The sequence below is a fragment of the Egretta garzetta genome, unplaced genomic scaffold (genome assembly GCF_000687185.1).
Source record: "Egretta garzetta isolate BGI_Z169 unplaced genomic scaffold, ASM68718v1 scaffold549, whole genome shotgun sequence".
NCBI lineage: Eukaryota > Metazoa > Chordata > Aves > Pelecaniformes > Ardeidae > Egretta > Egretta garzetta.
This window is the reverse complement of record NW_009260840.1, coordinates 3759-18580: the sequence shown is the minus strand read 5'-3', so window position 1 is coordinate 18580 and position 14822 is coordinate 3759. Positions and strand designations below refer to the sequence as shown.

Here is a 14822-nt window from a genome sequence, read left to right as displayed (position 1 = left end):
CCTCTGGCCAGACTGGAGCATATTTTGGATTTAACCAAATTACTGGGGCAGCCAAGTTCTGAATTTGTCAACTGGAAATGCAGGACGAGTTTCACTTTGCTTCCTTTTCTGACTCATGTAAGCAGGCGGCTCGACTCAGCTGTCACGTCACCTTTGGATTTCGCATGGGTTTATGCAGTTTCCTGCAGTGAATGCGAACACACCGGAGCCTGTCGGAGCACAGATTGCTGTCAGAGGCTGAGGCCACCCCAGCCCCACGTAGCATTTGCGTGTGTGCACGTGCTTCTGCCTCCGCCTTGCAGCAACCAGTGATGTGTTTCAGTCCTGAGCAGCTGTGAAATGGCTGCGTGTGCTGTCGGACAAAGTAAGAATTCTGATTTTTATTTTTTTTCCCCACCAGAACTTCAATAACCATAAAACAGGCCTTAGAAATGCTGTGCAAAACCTGATTTTGTACTTATGAACTGCTGCAATGTGGAGCATAAAATTTCCATGCAATAGTTTGTAAAGCCTTCATAAGCTATCGACTTCTACAGCAAAATCGAAGGGTGCAGGTACAGAGATGTAACTTCTTGCCTTTCCCTCACATTCTATGTCTTCTGTGGCAGGGGGTCCTGGTGGCCCAGGCTGGGTGACGCTCCTGGGACAAGCAGGTACTTCACAAAGTGCTTTTGGAGAGACGATGCAAGATATGATGCCGCCTGAACGCTGGCCCGGTGGGGCGTTGTTCCCGCTCAGCTGCTGATGAATCATTCTCTTCTGTAGCTGGCATTGCTTCTGGACTGAAACAGCTCTCCTCTGCTAATAGGAGACAGCTGATTATAACAGATACTGCTTTTGGGCCCTGAAATGAGCTTTCTGAGTTTCTGGGAACTCTGTACAATGCTGTGAAATTGGCTTTACTTGCCAAAAGCCTTTGCTATCAGTTACATATTTGAAAGTCCCAACCTTAACAATTACAGAGCTGTTAAGCGAGCATCAGTGGTTCTTGTGTTTGATGGGAGTTGAAGTTCTGACTCTTAAGCAGAAAGGACATGGCATTATTCTGATTTAAAGACATTTTTATTAAGCTAGAATTAACTTGTTCTATCAGTTCAAACCTGATGAATTTCCAGACTCAAATAGCTTATTGAGTGTGGCTTGTGAAATAAGAAGATTACATGCTGGGCTTCAGTTAACAAGATTTTTAGAAATATGAAGCACAAATATTGAAAAAGCTTCAACGTGTAGCAGTCCGCTGCGTTGCCTCGGAGTCATTAATTCTGAAGGTGTTTCTGCTGCAAATCTGCACTCGGGATTTATTGCTGAGGCTCCCTGGGAGCGCTGCCAAACCTGTCGGGATGGCTGCTGTCTGCCCGGACTCCTCGCTGCTGGGTGCAGCCTGTGTCCTCCAGTGCCCACCCGAAGGCACAACGACCCGCTGGTGTCACCGAGCACTCTCACAACATGCCCTGAAATGCAGCGTGTGAAAATTGGAGGGAGACCTGGTGTTGGCACTCGCCCCAGGTTGCTCTCTGCAGGTGCACGAGCGTGTCCCCCTCGGTTTGTGCATCACTGGGGTCTCACTCAGACCGGCGAAGGTAAAACTGCTGGGGAACGAGAGCTGCCGGAGGAGTTGTAAGGCATGCACAGAGCCGGTTACATTTTGTTCTAAAGCTGGGCCTTACTTTAAGTTAGCTCCAAATTACAGTCTGAATTAGTGTTGTGTTTTCTGAGAAATCCTGCAACAGAAACTGCCTTCTGGCTTGTAAGCCTGACGCCTGTGGGGTTTTTTTGTTGAGGTGGGCAGCCCCTTCGTGACCAGCTCCATCGCCTGGTGAGCTCAGACCTGAACACGGGCTGGAAGTTTTGGTCTGTAAATGAGTGCATTTGAGAAATACACAATGAGAGAAATTCAATTTATTTTGTACAAGGTAGAATACCTTTGCACAGTCAACAAATATATTACAAATCTGTCTTGCCTTAAAAAAGTATTGCCATTTCGGTGCCTATTTCCTAAGCTAATGCTAATATACGAGAAGGTACTTTTTTCGTTGGTTTTGTTTGTTGTTTTTCCTGTTAAGCTCTATGCACATTGTTGCATTTGGTTTGAAAAATCCAGCTTTGGGGAAAAAAAAACAAACACGCAAACCCAAAACCTGAGCACATCTCTGCTCGTGGGAGTCTCATTGCAAACTTTACAGCAATGCAGACACAGACATCGGTCAGGCTGGCAGCTGAGACTGCTTGTGCTAGGTGTCAAGGTAGGTCTCTAACGAGTATTCCTTACCCAACTGCCTTTCTCTTGATATTTTTGAGGTAAGTCTTCCTATTCATGTACATAAAATATATTCCTACTGGCCCTACAAAATAGTTGTCTGCTTACATCTCAAATAAGGCTTTCCTGGAACATAAAATTACTATTGCTGATCAGTCATTGCCCCCATGCGCGCATGCAGCATTCATGTAACTACTTCTGCGTCATCCTGCACCGTGACAATCTGCTGCTCTGGAAGCCTGGGGCATCACTGGGCTCAGCTCGGCGCTCTCGCTGCAAAACTCTTGGTTTGCACAGAGGGGTTCAGAGCCAACCCCACCTCCCGGCGGGGTCCTGGATCCTCCAGCAGCCCATCGCTGGGGCGCCCCCCGTCCTGACCCTGACGTGAGCGTGTTGCCGCAGCGAGCCCAGGGCTGCTGTGCCGGCTGCCAGCGGTTTGCTATCACTGTGCCAGGGGCTGAGCCCATCTGCGGGGACAGGGGCTGGGCCCTGACAGGGTGCTCCAAGTGATCCAACGCCTGCTCTGACTCGGAGCCGGGATCAAGCCGCTGCCTCCGAGCTGGAAGGCTCCTCTTACCAGTCCCCAGACCAGCAGGTTACGCGAGCGATCGTGCTTTGAGCAACTGATTGGTGCTGGTTTCATTCTCTTCTGCTTCTGTCAGAATGTGCAACAGAATTTTTTTTTATATATTTAAGAGGCAATCAACTTGCTACTTCCACGTTTGCCTAATGAAATTACATACTTAGAATCAATACTATTTCATGCTCAAAATCTACAAGGAACTGCTTAACGGCAAGTATTCTACTTTCTAGGTCAATAAAGATTACCAAAAAAAAAAAAAAGTCATCACGGTGGCTTAGTCCAAAGCTTTACCATGGGCCAACCCCTTGATAATTACTTCACAAACAGCTGCTGGAAAAGAAAACCCGGGTTCAGCTCAATTTAATAACATTTCAGGTAGAATCATCAATGGATAAAGTTGCACTACATGGTAATGCACATCAAATTAAAGGGTGTTGTAAATGGCATGCTGTTAAGTGAATCATGATGGGATGGTTTGTAAAGATGGTCTAGAGAAGCCGATGTGTCTCAGCTTTAGGAAAGGACCCAAACCAGGGTGCGTCTGTGCAGACCCGCAGCGTCCCAGGGAAGTGAGTGAAGGTCCGTGACTTACACTGCCTGACGAAGCTGCTGGGTTTATCTAACAAAACAGAACTCTGTAAGGAAAGCTAAAGCCTACCTGTGCCAATCAAAGTATTTTATAGCTTGTTAAAAGCGTGGTAAGCTGGGCGTGAGGCTCTTGGTGAAACGCAAGTCGTTAGCAAAGATCAGCAGACGTTGGCCAAGACGTTACATCTTAAAACCGGCACGGACTTTGTCTGTGTTAATATTCCTCTACTCACGTACCCTGGTACTGAACATGAAGGTGCACATCTCAGCGCTAATGACCAAGCATGATCTGGAAAGGTTGCACATGGTGATGGCAGTAAATGAGGTTTCCAGACAGTGAAATGACAAGTTTCCCTGCTTCCGTTCAGAAAAACGTCTGTTTCCATGACAAAGCTGTAAAATATATTCCAGCGTATTCCTAGTCACCTTGTTCCTAACAGTAAAAGGTTTCTTGATGCAGTGGGTAGAAATGTACAGCTGTAAGTCCTTCTACTTAGCACGTTTTTGTGTTTTATTTTACAACAAAGCCAGGGTTAGAATACACGCCACGGAGAGTTTGTGCCTGGGGTGACGTACTCCAGTCACGCGTGGAGGAGGTTCTCGTTAGTTCCTGTTACCCATATAAAAATGTCTTTATAAATAACATCATGCAACAGCAGTTGGCCCAAGCTGATGTTGTGTTACGTTAGGTCCTTGCGTAAGAGAGTCTGACATCCCGTCAGCATCCTGCAGCACAGAAAAGGATTGTCTTCTCTTTTGCTTCCTCAAAGTTTTGTGTTTGCAGCACAGCGCACCAGTGAAGTTCATCCTTTTAAGACTGCTTGTCCCAAGATGGCCCGTGTGTCGGACTGTGCCTTACGGGGAGGAGGTCGTAGTGACTAGGAATGTGACTGTTCCTAGGCAGGTCGTATGGATTTTGGAGGTAACTGGCACTCCGACCGCGGGCGTCTTGGACCACGCTGACAGTGGGCTCTGGGGAAGCAAGGAAAACGGTTACAGTAATGAGCAGCGTTCCCCAAAGTAGTTACGCATGTATTTTGTCACAAACACGGAACATCAGCTTCCCAAACCATTTCTTCCCATTACTGGCAGGGCATGGGGCAGACCTGGGAGGAAAACATCACGCAGATCCAAGGGCAGGTAGTTCCCAAAGCCCTGTGGATGAGGTCTTCAAAAGACCAACCAGCCTGCACTTTCGAAACCTTGCAGCTGGGCTTGGCAGCAGTTTGAAGTGAGAGCATGAAGAGAGAACTGCAGCCCTCCTGGGCTGGGGTTGGAGGAGCAATTCGGTGCTGTACTACGCTCACATCCACCACCATAGCACAGGCCCCCGCCCGAGACTTAGCTCCCCAAATCGCCCCGCTGACGCTCAGGCCTTCTCCCCCCCACCAGCGCCTCCCTGCACACACTGCTCATGTCGGGAAAGGAAAAAAAACCCATCAGTCTCTACAATGAAAACACCAACTGTTGGAATATTGGAATAGCCCTTCTGCCACCCGCCCCACCTACCAACTTCGTAGATGTTTTTGTTGGCTGTCGATGAAGTTGGCATTTCTGAATATGGGGACTCCCTGTGACCGGGCGATTTCATTTCCACGTAGCTGCTCTCGGAGTGTTTGCATGTTAAAATGGGGGGGTCTTTAATGGTGGCGTATGGGTTTTCACTGCTGTTCAGCGAGCAAGTGCTGGAGCTGCACACAGATTCTTTCATATAATCTGCAAAACAAGAGCGGAGTGGGCGTGTTAGCGTCGTTAGCTTGCTTAGGTTAATTACAACTGAACCTCTGCAGGAAGGGTGGGGGGATGGAGGGGGCAGGGGGTAAGGAAGATCCTTGAAGCATCCAGCACAGACACCCGACGCTTGTGCTCTGGGTGTGTCCAGATCATTGCATCCACAACTCACTAGCAGGAAAGAAATAAAAAACCTGCTCGGTACCGAAGGTTTTCCTGTAAAAGGTTCTAGTTGTCATTTACTGCAATATTTAATTTCAAGTGGCAATCCTTTCCCTCCCTCCCCCTAATTCCTAAGGAGCTACGTTTTTAATCCCGCTCCACCTGCCCTGCTGACCCATGCACGCGTCCGTGGCGAGTCGGCTCGGCAGGCAGGACCTTCTGCTGGTACTTGGCCTGCTGGGCCAGTTGCAGGGCGAGTGTCTCAGGGGCTTTGGTCAACATCAAATGCCATATTTGAAAGCAAAACATTTCCAGGAGGCATAGAACTGCACCAGTGCAGCGTATGTGCCTATGTCCCCCTGAGAGCTCCAGTTTCTGGGGCTTTCCAGGACCAGAAGCAGCCGACTTCGTATTCCCACTGCCATTAAGACTGGGAGGAGGCTGCTTCTGCTAGTGGCGAATACTTTGGTGTCCACAGGGGGAGCCTCCATCTGAGCCTCGCTTTTGCTTTGGGGTTTGGTTTGTTTGGTTCCCCTCCCCCCCCATTGCTGTAGCCATCTGCTCCTCTCCCCTAGGCTGGATACAACAGGAGATGGTGACAGAGGACGTGATACATGGGTAGAACAAGGTTGGTGTGAGAGCTGTAACCATTGGTTGGTGACCCTGGCTGGAGTATGCCAGCCTGCTGCAAGGTACAGTGCCAGTCTTGCTTTAAAAATAAATAAATAAATAAAAAATAGAGAATAAATAGGTCTTAACATTGACATTCAAGAACGTGCCATTGCTGCTGTGTGCATCCTGCTGGGCAGTGCCATTAATTTAGAATTAGAGCGATGCAATGAAAGATGAGGCATTTTCTTGTGCTGGGTTACAGTACAAAGGCAGATCCTGGTATATATGAAATACTCCCGGTGAAATAGCGGGACTTGCAAAATAGCTGCAATCCCAGCTGCCCCCGCTATCTAGTATGGGAGACAAAAAGAGAAATTCAGGTTAAGAAATAGACAGACAACAAGATATCGCTTCTCCTTTACAAACCTCGGCTCTGTGCCTATCCGCCCCATCCTGCTAACGCGCTTGTCAGGTCTGCTCCGCTCCATGCTGCAAGGCTCCCTCCGCCAGCCCTGGGCTTGTGTCTGCGTGTGTGCGCCCATCAGCCCCTCACCTGGGGGACAGCACCCAGCGGGTGTCCCCAGCAAGGTGTCAGGTCCTGCCCTGAGGACCGCAGCAAGCGACCGCACGGGTGTGCTCCAGTTTCAGGGCAAACGGAGCAAATCTGGAGCGGCCTGGGCTCTCGGGGTCAGTGAAACCAGCTTGGTGAGGACGCGCCGCTGCAAAGCAAACCCGCTGGCCCGTGCTGGGACCCTCAGCGAGGCGAGGGCTGGCAGAGGCCCTGGCACCAGTGCAATGCTGCTTTAGTAATAAAATTAAGAAACTCCTCATCTGACTTCAGCCTGGGTGAGATTAACGATGCATTTACTGCGAAGTTGAGACATGTCTGGTTTGGTACATCACAGGAGACAGGAACCAAAGCCACACGAATATTCCCCAGCTGCTGGCAGCAGGGTTTGGCCCTCCAGCTTTACCAACCCCATCCTGGCACAGGCAAGTCGGGGAAAAGCTGCCCTGTCCTGTCCTTTTAATGAGCAATGGAGCAACCTGCAAGACCAAAGGCTTTTGTACATGAGTGAGCTCGATGTTACTAGTTTTTGCTAGGTACATGACTTAAATCAAGGTGCCACGCTGTCTAGGATCCGTTAGTGTTTAAAGGTGAAGAGGCAATAGCCAAAGACTAACAAATCCTGTAATAAAATGAAAATCTTTAGGCTGAAAATACCTGTGCTGCCCGGACTGGGCCCTGTTCTTCAGTCACTGGGACGGGTGTGCGTGGGCGAACTGTCCCGTGTGGGCAGGGAGCTGAAAGCTCCTGGCAGCGCTGGAGCCGGGCGTGGGAGCACGCACTGCCGTGGGGACACGGCCCCCATGAGGAGGGCGGCCTCAGCCCTCGGGCTTTTACTTCATTTTCAGCCAGAGAAGGGCTCAGTTCCACCAGCCAGCAGGTCACAGCTTCTGGTGGCTACAGCAAGTACGTAGCGCTCATTAGGGGAGCCTGGGCAGCTTTTAATAGGCCAGCACTAAAATTTGGGGTGAGAGGACAGGGAGACCATTGCAAACTTGCTTCTCTGCCTCATGCCGTCCGGCTGAGCAGATGCTCTCAGAAGGGGGCAGCGGGAATAGGTGCAGGCAGCTTTTGGGCCCTGTGAGGACGAGCTCCATGTGCAAACATCAGGCTGCCGGCGCCCTGAGATCCGCTGCAGAGCGCTCCAAACCAAATCAAACCAGAGCTGGGTTTAAATTCATAAAACGTGGGTTATAAAAGAGCGCTGGCTGCTACAGCGACAAAGGGGGCAGAGTGAGGAGTCCTGCTCCCGCCGTGCTGCAGCCCGCAGCTGTGGGGGTCAGTGCTGGCTTGTTCATGGAAGTGGGCACATCAGAGCTGGCGTAGGCAAAAAATCCCAGCACATCGTCTATTTTCTTAAGCCCAGCTCAGCTCCTTTTATCTTGCTAAGCTAACCTTCAGCTGTGCTGCTGCTAGCGCTGCCGCTACCCACCAGGCAGGCGTCCCGCAGGCTGTAGCCGCGGCACCAGCCCTTCCCATCCCAGGGAAGACCAGCAAAAGACCACTTGGGCTGCCCAGGCTCATTTAGCCTCTCCCAGGAGTTGCCTTTTCCCACAAGATATTGAGGAAGAGCATGCCTAAGAGCCGATTCCCGCTGACGTAAAATGGGAACACTGCGTCTAGCTAGGGATTAGACCCTTCACTCGGGATACGATATAATTTATGGAGCACCAGCGTATGTTCGGTAACGTGCTATACACCAGGGAGTCATTAGCCCACAAGACACATTATGCGCAAGATCGCAGAGAATTTAACTCTAAAGGATGTGGAAGCATCTGAGTTACTTTGTTATTAGGTAATTTGGGGATAATTAAAGAGTCTGGCATCAATTGTCAAATTTCATTAATTAATTTAACCCAGAACAAATGTATTAAGACATTCTCAGCCCGTTCACTCCACAGGCCACGTGTCAGCCCTGGTGATGCCTCCTCATCATCCTCCGTGTACCCACGGGGTCGACTCTTGTGGAGGTGCAAAGCTCAGCCCAAGCCGTGGCACTGCCACCAGCAGCGCTGGTACTCGCTGTCACCACTTGATCAGCCAGACACGCTAGAGAAATACGGGGGATATGCTCTACTTTTGAAGTCCCTGTCTTCTGTGTTGCCTGGATACCAGTCACCAGACCTTTGAAGGAGGTTTTATTTTTGTTACCAGGGACTGGAAATGTACTTGTCCCTCCCACAGACCAGGTTCCTCTCTTTTGCCCTCAATATCCTCTGGCATACTAATGACAAGCCTCGGTACCTGCTGCCGTGTTTGAGGTGCTAAGGAAATGTGATGTACACAGGTAAAATATGCTCTCCTGCTACTTAATCACATGTATGGCTGAGGGTCAGTGTAGCGTGCCTCTGGCTGCTGTCGGTAACCTGGCTAACCCCCGCTGCTGCCAGGCCAGCAGCACAGCGATCGCTTATTGCTGCTTTTCAGAGCGGGACGCAGTCGTGGGGACGCATTCCTGTACAACAAACAACCGAACCACACTGCACCAAGCCCCACGTCCCTGAGGTAAGGGCATTGACGGTTCTAACTGATGTGATTTTGCTGGGTATCGTGCAAAGCATAGGGATTTTTTTTCCTTAAAATATTAGTGCCTGAGGTCACATTATTCCACCAGCGCATCACCATTCATTAAAAAAAAAAACCCAAACTTAAAAAATAGAAAAGGACTCAGCTGCAAATAAAAGCTTGGAAATAGTACCACTGAACATCATTTGTAGGAAAGAAACTGCACTGAAAAGCTCATGACTGGTCAACCACCGTCACCACGTGCCATGGGGCTTGGGGCTGCCCCGAAGGGTTCCTGCTGCTTCGCCAGCACCAGGAGCTGCAGTGTGAGCTGGGCTTGTCTGTGGGTGACCCTGGCAGGCACAAACTGGCCGTGCCTGAGCCCCCCGGGCCTCCCCCAGCAGCACGGCCACCGCATTTCTAGTGGCAGGTTGCAAAAGGGACTTCCCTCTCCTGGCTGCCCTGCTCTGGGGCCGGCCTCCAGCCAGGCCAGTGCGGCGCAGGGGCTGCGGAGCTGGGGGCCCTGGTCTCCCAGGAGGAGAACTGGAGGAAACTGGTGGCAGACCGGGTCCACCACAGCCTGAACTCAGCCTCGAGCCACGGGAACCCCGTGCCACCTCCCAGCAGTGCATCCCATGCGATGCTCTGGGCTGGGGCCAGGAGCACCAAACATGATTTTCAGCTGCAGGGCAGGCTTTCTCCAGTTAGACCCAAGAGATACCGATGGGAAAAGACATCATCTTTAAAGTGCATAAAGGTATATAATCACAAAGCACCCGCCTGCCAAGTCCTTTTGCTGACATAATCCAATTGTTTGGGACTGGGAGTTTCTTTTATCTGAACAACCCAGCTTAGCAGAAGCTTCCTCTCCAACTTTCAGATGAATGTGGCTCGGCAGGGCCAAGGGAAGACCCGGCGGGGCGAGGAGAGCTGCGCACTGAGCATTGGGCACGTCACCCAGCTCCTTCTGGCAGGGAACTCATCCAGGACAGCGAGCCCTGCAGCTGCCTGAACCCAGAAACTGGCCTTCAGACTGGACTGTCGGAAACCTTTAGCCATCCAAAGGCATCGGATGCTCCTGAAAAATCTCAGCTGCTCACTACTTGTATGTTCAAGGGAAGTCAGGTGTGTTCCTGTGTCCCCGGCACCTTGCCCTTGCCAGTGCCAGCCGTGCCTGTCTGCAGCAGCTGAGCAGCCACAAAGAACACATCACCTCTCCTGACATGGCTTCTACGCCTGTTTTTTTCAATTTATAAGGAGACAAGCATGTAAAGAAAATGGCTCAGATCCTAAATAATAAACAAAATATGTAGCAGCAGAAAATACATTTCACAGTTCACTGTAATTCCTTCTTTCTCGTTCACACTGGTACCCCACTCCCGGTGTGACTGTGTCTATGGATGGGAATTCCTACTCTGTGTGTGTTTAAAGCAGCTTTTTAACCTTGTAAAGACAGTAATTTAGTTTAATCTTGAAATTAATAGCTCCAAGTAGAAAGAACAACTAACTACTATAGTAAGATTTTTTTTTGGTGAAAAAGGGAATCATTGAAGTAGTTGAAACCAGTGGATTAAGTCAAATATACATACATAACCCTTCTAACATTTTAAACCTATTGAGAAAGACTTGGTCACGGGTTATTGGTTTCCTTCAGTGATTCTATGCAGTAAGTAAATATTATAGCACTTTATTTTGTAAACTGTAGCTAGGAAGTGATTAGTGTTCTCTAGGCCTGGCTATAAACTGGTCGTTGCTTTTCAGGTGGCCCAGCTTTCACTATGCCATGTTAGTTCAGATCAAGGTCTTGCTCTACACCACCTTGGCCACAGCACACCAGTGAGTGTCTTGAAACCAGCTCTGTGTGAATGTACCACTTTCCCCATTACTCAGCCGAAACCAGCTCAAGGACATTACGGAAAGAGGCTGTGCAGCATTTACCTCCTCGGCTGATGGAAGGACATTCCCAGCTGATGTGTTGCAGCCACAACAGCCTTGAACTCCGACCACGGACCTCAGACTGAAATCCACCTATTCTGAATGAGATGGAGTCCTTGCTCCATCTTCTGGACCACGAGGTCAGTGTGCCAAACCCCAGCCCAGTCAATCTGGAACTTGTGGGGACCACTGTGCCAAGCAGCTGTGTTGCCCATACATAACTGGGATATTTTCAGGGTAAACCTGGTGGACAACTGGAATCTAAAATCACTGGGCCTTGAGCTCATGACTCATCTACGATCCCTTTTTAGAACTGCCCTAGAGTCAATGCCCATTAATTGCTTTGTGCCAGCGTGACTGGTTAATGTACTGAGTGAGGTCTTTTCTCAAGCTCTGCTATAAATCTCTTTCAGTGAAGGCCACATAGCAGGGTCAGCTTATTTTCTAGTGGCTTTGTTTAAGCTCAGGATAGCTGAGAGCCTTACGGGGCTGTTACTTAGCAGGCAAAACACACCAGTCTGTTGTAAGCAACTGCTGCCAGAAAGCCCTTATAGGATGGCTGATAGGGCCTAAAAGAGCTTCCCCTGGCCAGGCAGCTCCAGCTGCACCTCCTGTCCCTGCAGCAAAGCCCTCCCTTTTTGTCTTGCGCTGCTTGGCCGAGGCAGGAGCCTACGGCCTCGTAAAGCCTTGCATCCATAATTCATGGGCCCCAGACATCTGGCTCGGAGTCAGGAGTGCTGCCGGCTGAGCCACGCAGGCGTGTGTTGGAGGTAATTGCTCTGTCCCTTTCTGTCTCTGCATGGCCACTCTCCCGGGTGCTCAGGTCTCCTATCTCACCTCTTCTACGACACCCTCCTCACACTCTTTGCCAGGGTGACTGCAGGCACTGGATACCATACCTTTGAAGCTTTTTTCCATAATGTATGTGTTCTGACGTCTATCCATCCCACAAGCACCTGCATAAAAATGATATATAACGGAAAACAAATAAATATTTATGTAAATTGGATTGCTTTGACTACTGAGCAGCATATATTCTTTCCTCTAAGTTGTACATCAAAGCCCTCGTTTAGGGAGGCTCTTAAGCACACCCTGAGCTGTAAGCATGCGCTCAGCTTCAGTGGGGATCCTGTGCATGCCTAAAATTACGCATATGCTTAAGAGCTTCCCTGGCAGAGAGGGCTTTCCTGAAGCAGGGCACTGCTTATTAGCAAGAACAGCTATCCAGCTGGAGAACAGAAAAAAAATAATCATCTGCCAATATGTTCATTACTGAAACACTAGGCTGGCTTAGTAAAGGAAGCCTAAAACATATCCCTCTGAGTTTGCAGGTTACCTTACATTACCCTGGGGCTAATTTTAGGCTTTGTTTAACTCGTGGCTAGTAATTAATTTAATTCACAGCCTTTGATTCTAAGGTGTGTACAATCTTTCTAAATTACCTTATATGACTTTGCTTATAAATGTGCACAATTCAGTTACTGGGGTGACACCAGCCCCCAAGTGGCTGCAGCAGCCTGAGAACGCAGCAACTGAGAGCAGAGAGCTGACAGCAAAGAGTTCTGCCTCATGCAACTCCGTACGAACTTGCTGCTCCTTACCCAGGCAGAGACAGAAGGGGATGGGAACCTTTTCTGTTTTCACTACTGCAAATTATCCTAGATATCAATCTAAAGGAAAATCTAATCTAAGCCTTCAAATCTTTTTAACTATAGAGTCTGATATTTCTTATTGACTAGCAAAATCAACACAAATTGCGTTACTGAGATAGAAATGTCTTTGTGGCTTATGGGATTCCCAATCAAGTAACTAAGTTACACAGGTAAAAGAGCCCTGCAAACAGCACATCCCAGAGGTCTCCCAGCTATTTGTCCTTGCATGTCCTCTGCTCTCTACAGAAAAAGTTGTCATCACCACTAGCAGTGCTGTACCAGACCTTCTTCACGACAGCCTTGCTTTTTTGCTAAATAAGGAAAAAATCACTAAATTAGACAACAAACGCGTTGCTGGCACATCACACACAACCCTCTTTGCTCTGATTCTTAGCACATCCATCCCTGAGCCCAGGAAAGGGGCTGGTGGTACACGGCTGGCTCGCTGCAAGGGGGCTCCTTCCCTTCTGTCCAGGGCTGACCCCCTCAGCCTGTTGGGGAACCTTCTGCCTTGCCTCCCACCACTTGTCCTGAGCCACTCCCCAGATTCACACCCCCCAAAAGAAGATGCAGAGGGCAAGGCTGACCGGGTGGTTTGGACATAGCGGGGACGTTCTTTCACCTAACAGCATTAGCTGTGTGCTTTTTTTCTCGCCTGTATTCTGCTAGAGCAGCATCCCGAGTGAAGAGGATGGAGCTAATTCATCCCTTGGCTCATATCCACAGGGCTGGTGCTTCCCTTCCCATCTGCGGTGCTCCCGAAGGTCACCCCTGGGGATCACACATCCTCCTGCCAGGGCTGAGCAAGCCCTCCAGGGGCAGGAACACCCAAGCAGTATTTGGGCCAGGGTGCCTCTGGCAAGAGACACCTCACGCCACGCAGAGCAAGGTGGGCATGCAAGGAGCTGGTGAGCACACAGCTGGGGTTCCAGGGGGAAGGGAGCCGTACCCACAAAGAGAAGCGGCGACAGGGCAGAAAAGGAGACCCAGGCTGCCCCATGGGGAGGTGCATTGGACACAGCATTGCTCACACAGTGCAACAGCAACACTGGCCAAGCCTCTGGCTTCAGAAGACAGGGATGAATAACTTTGCTCAGGATCATGACCTAGTCCTCCTCATAACTTTAAAATACTGACCCAGCTATGTTGGAATTAGAGACAAAGCAAGCAGCAAAAACCACAGGAGTGATCCCATAGGACAGTGTCCTCGTAACTGCTGGGGATTAATGCGATGGTTAGAGGAAGGACCATGAAGAATAAATGACTTCTCCAAACAGAGGTTACCCAGGGAATGGTAAGCTGTGCTCACTGCATGGGCCATCCTTGTCCAAGAACGCTGTGTCTGTCGAGCATCCTCACCAGATCTTTACAGAAAAGTTCTTGTTGTGGCTGTGGAGACCTGAACAAAGGCTGGAGCCTTGGGGCTGCTGTGAGGATGCAGCGATAGCATCTTTTGGTGGCTTGGAGGGGAAGGACTCCACCTTCTGAGCACATTTTGTCAGCTCAGCTCCATGTGAGCTCCTGCCAGCCCTATTGGCAATGTCAGGCATGTCTGGAAGGGCTTCTGCAGCAGCAGAGATCACTGTGCCTGCTCCGAGTAAGCCCAAACTTGCTGTGTGACCCTCTGGGAGGGCAGGCTGCTGTATTAACACAGGGTTCGTCCGAGTGAACCTGTCTTCTGGTCTGAGTTGGGTAACTGGCAGCCCCTGCCCCCCCCAAGCTGCAAAATAGCCCATTGCCACGCTTGAGCTCAGGTCCCACTTAGTCCAGTGTAGCTCTAGCAAACAGAGAATCCTTCTTACGGGAGCACGGCCAAGAAAGATACCGGCACGTTTGGTTCTGCCTTGGGAGGGCTACATGACCCCTCAAAGCCCTTCCCAACCTATTCCCTGGAATTCTGCCTTTAGTCTTCTTTTATGTCTGTTATAATTCTGTGGGCTTTATGACCCATTTTTGTGTACTCACTGTGTTCCTCAAGAGGTGAAATGAATGATGGATACATTATTTTTCAAACTGCAAAAGTACTTAACGTAGAAAAGCCCTAAACAGGCCAGGAATCTGGCACTTCAGGAAAGTCTAGGTTTAAGTTTGAAGCTTAATTGCCTGCTGGGGTGAACTCAGAGTCTCGGCTGGAAATATTTTTCCACACCTCTTGGCTTTGAGAAAAATGCAAGGTCAGTTCTGAATCAAACTTTGTGTCTTGGGTCCTCTGGAATAAATGCAGCTTTG

The 14822-nt window shown here is 49.6% G+C and overlaps 1 protein-coding gene across 1 annotated transcript; it reads right to left on the bottom strand.

The window, feature by feature from the left end:
* Nucleotides 1–2241: 2241 nt before the first annotated feature.
* Nucleotides 2242–11944, bottom strand: LOC118453126 (multiple epidermal growth factor-like domains protein 11). The gene is made up of 3 exons (XM_035902528.1): nt 11841–11944; nt 4938–5144; nt 2242–4400 (listed from the first exon to the last, which is right to left on the bottom strand). Exons 1-3 carry the CDS (start codon nt 11884–11886, stop codon nt 4240–4242), a joined length of 414 nt encoding a protein of 137 aa, XP_035758421.1. The 5' UTR covers nt 11887–11944; the 3' UTR covers nt 2242–4239.
* Between the last annotated feature and the right edge of the window lie 2878 nt (nt 11945–14822).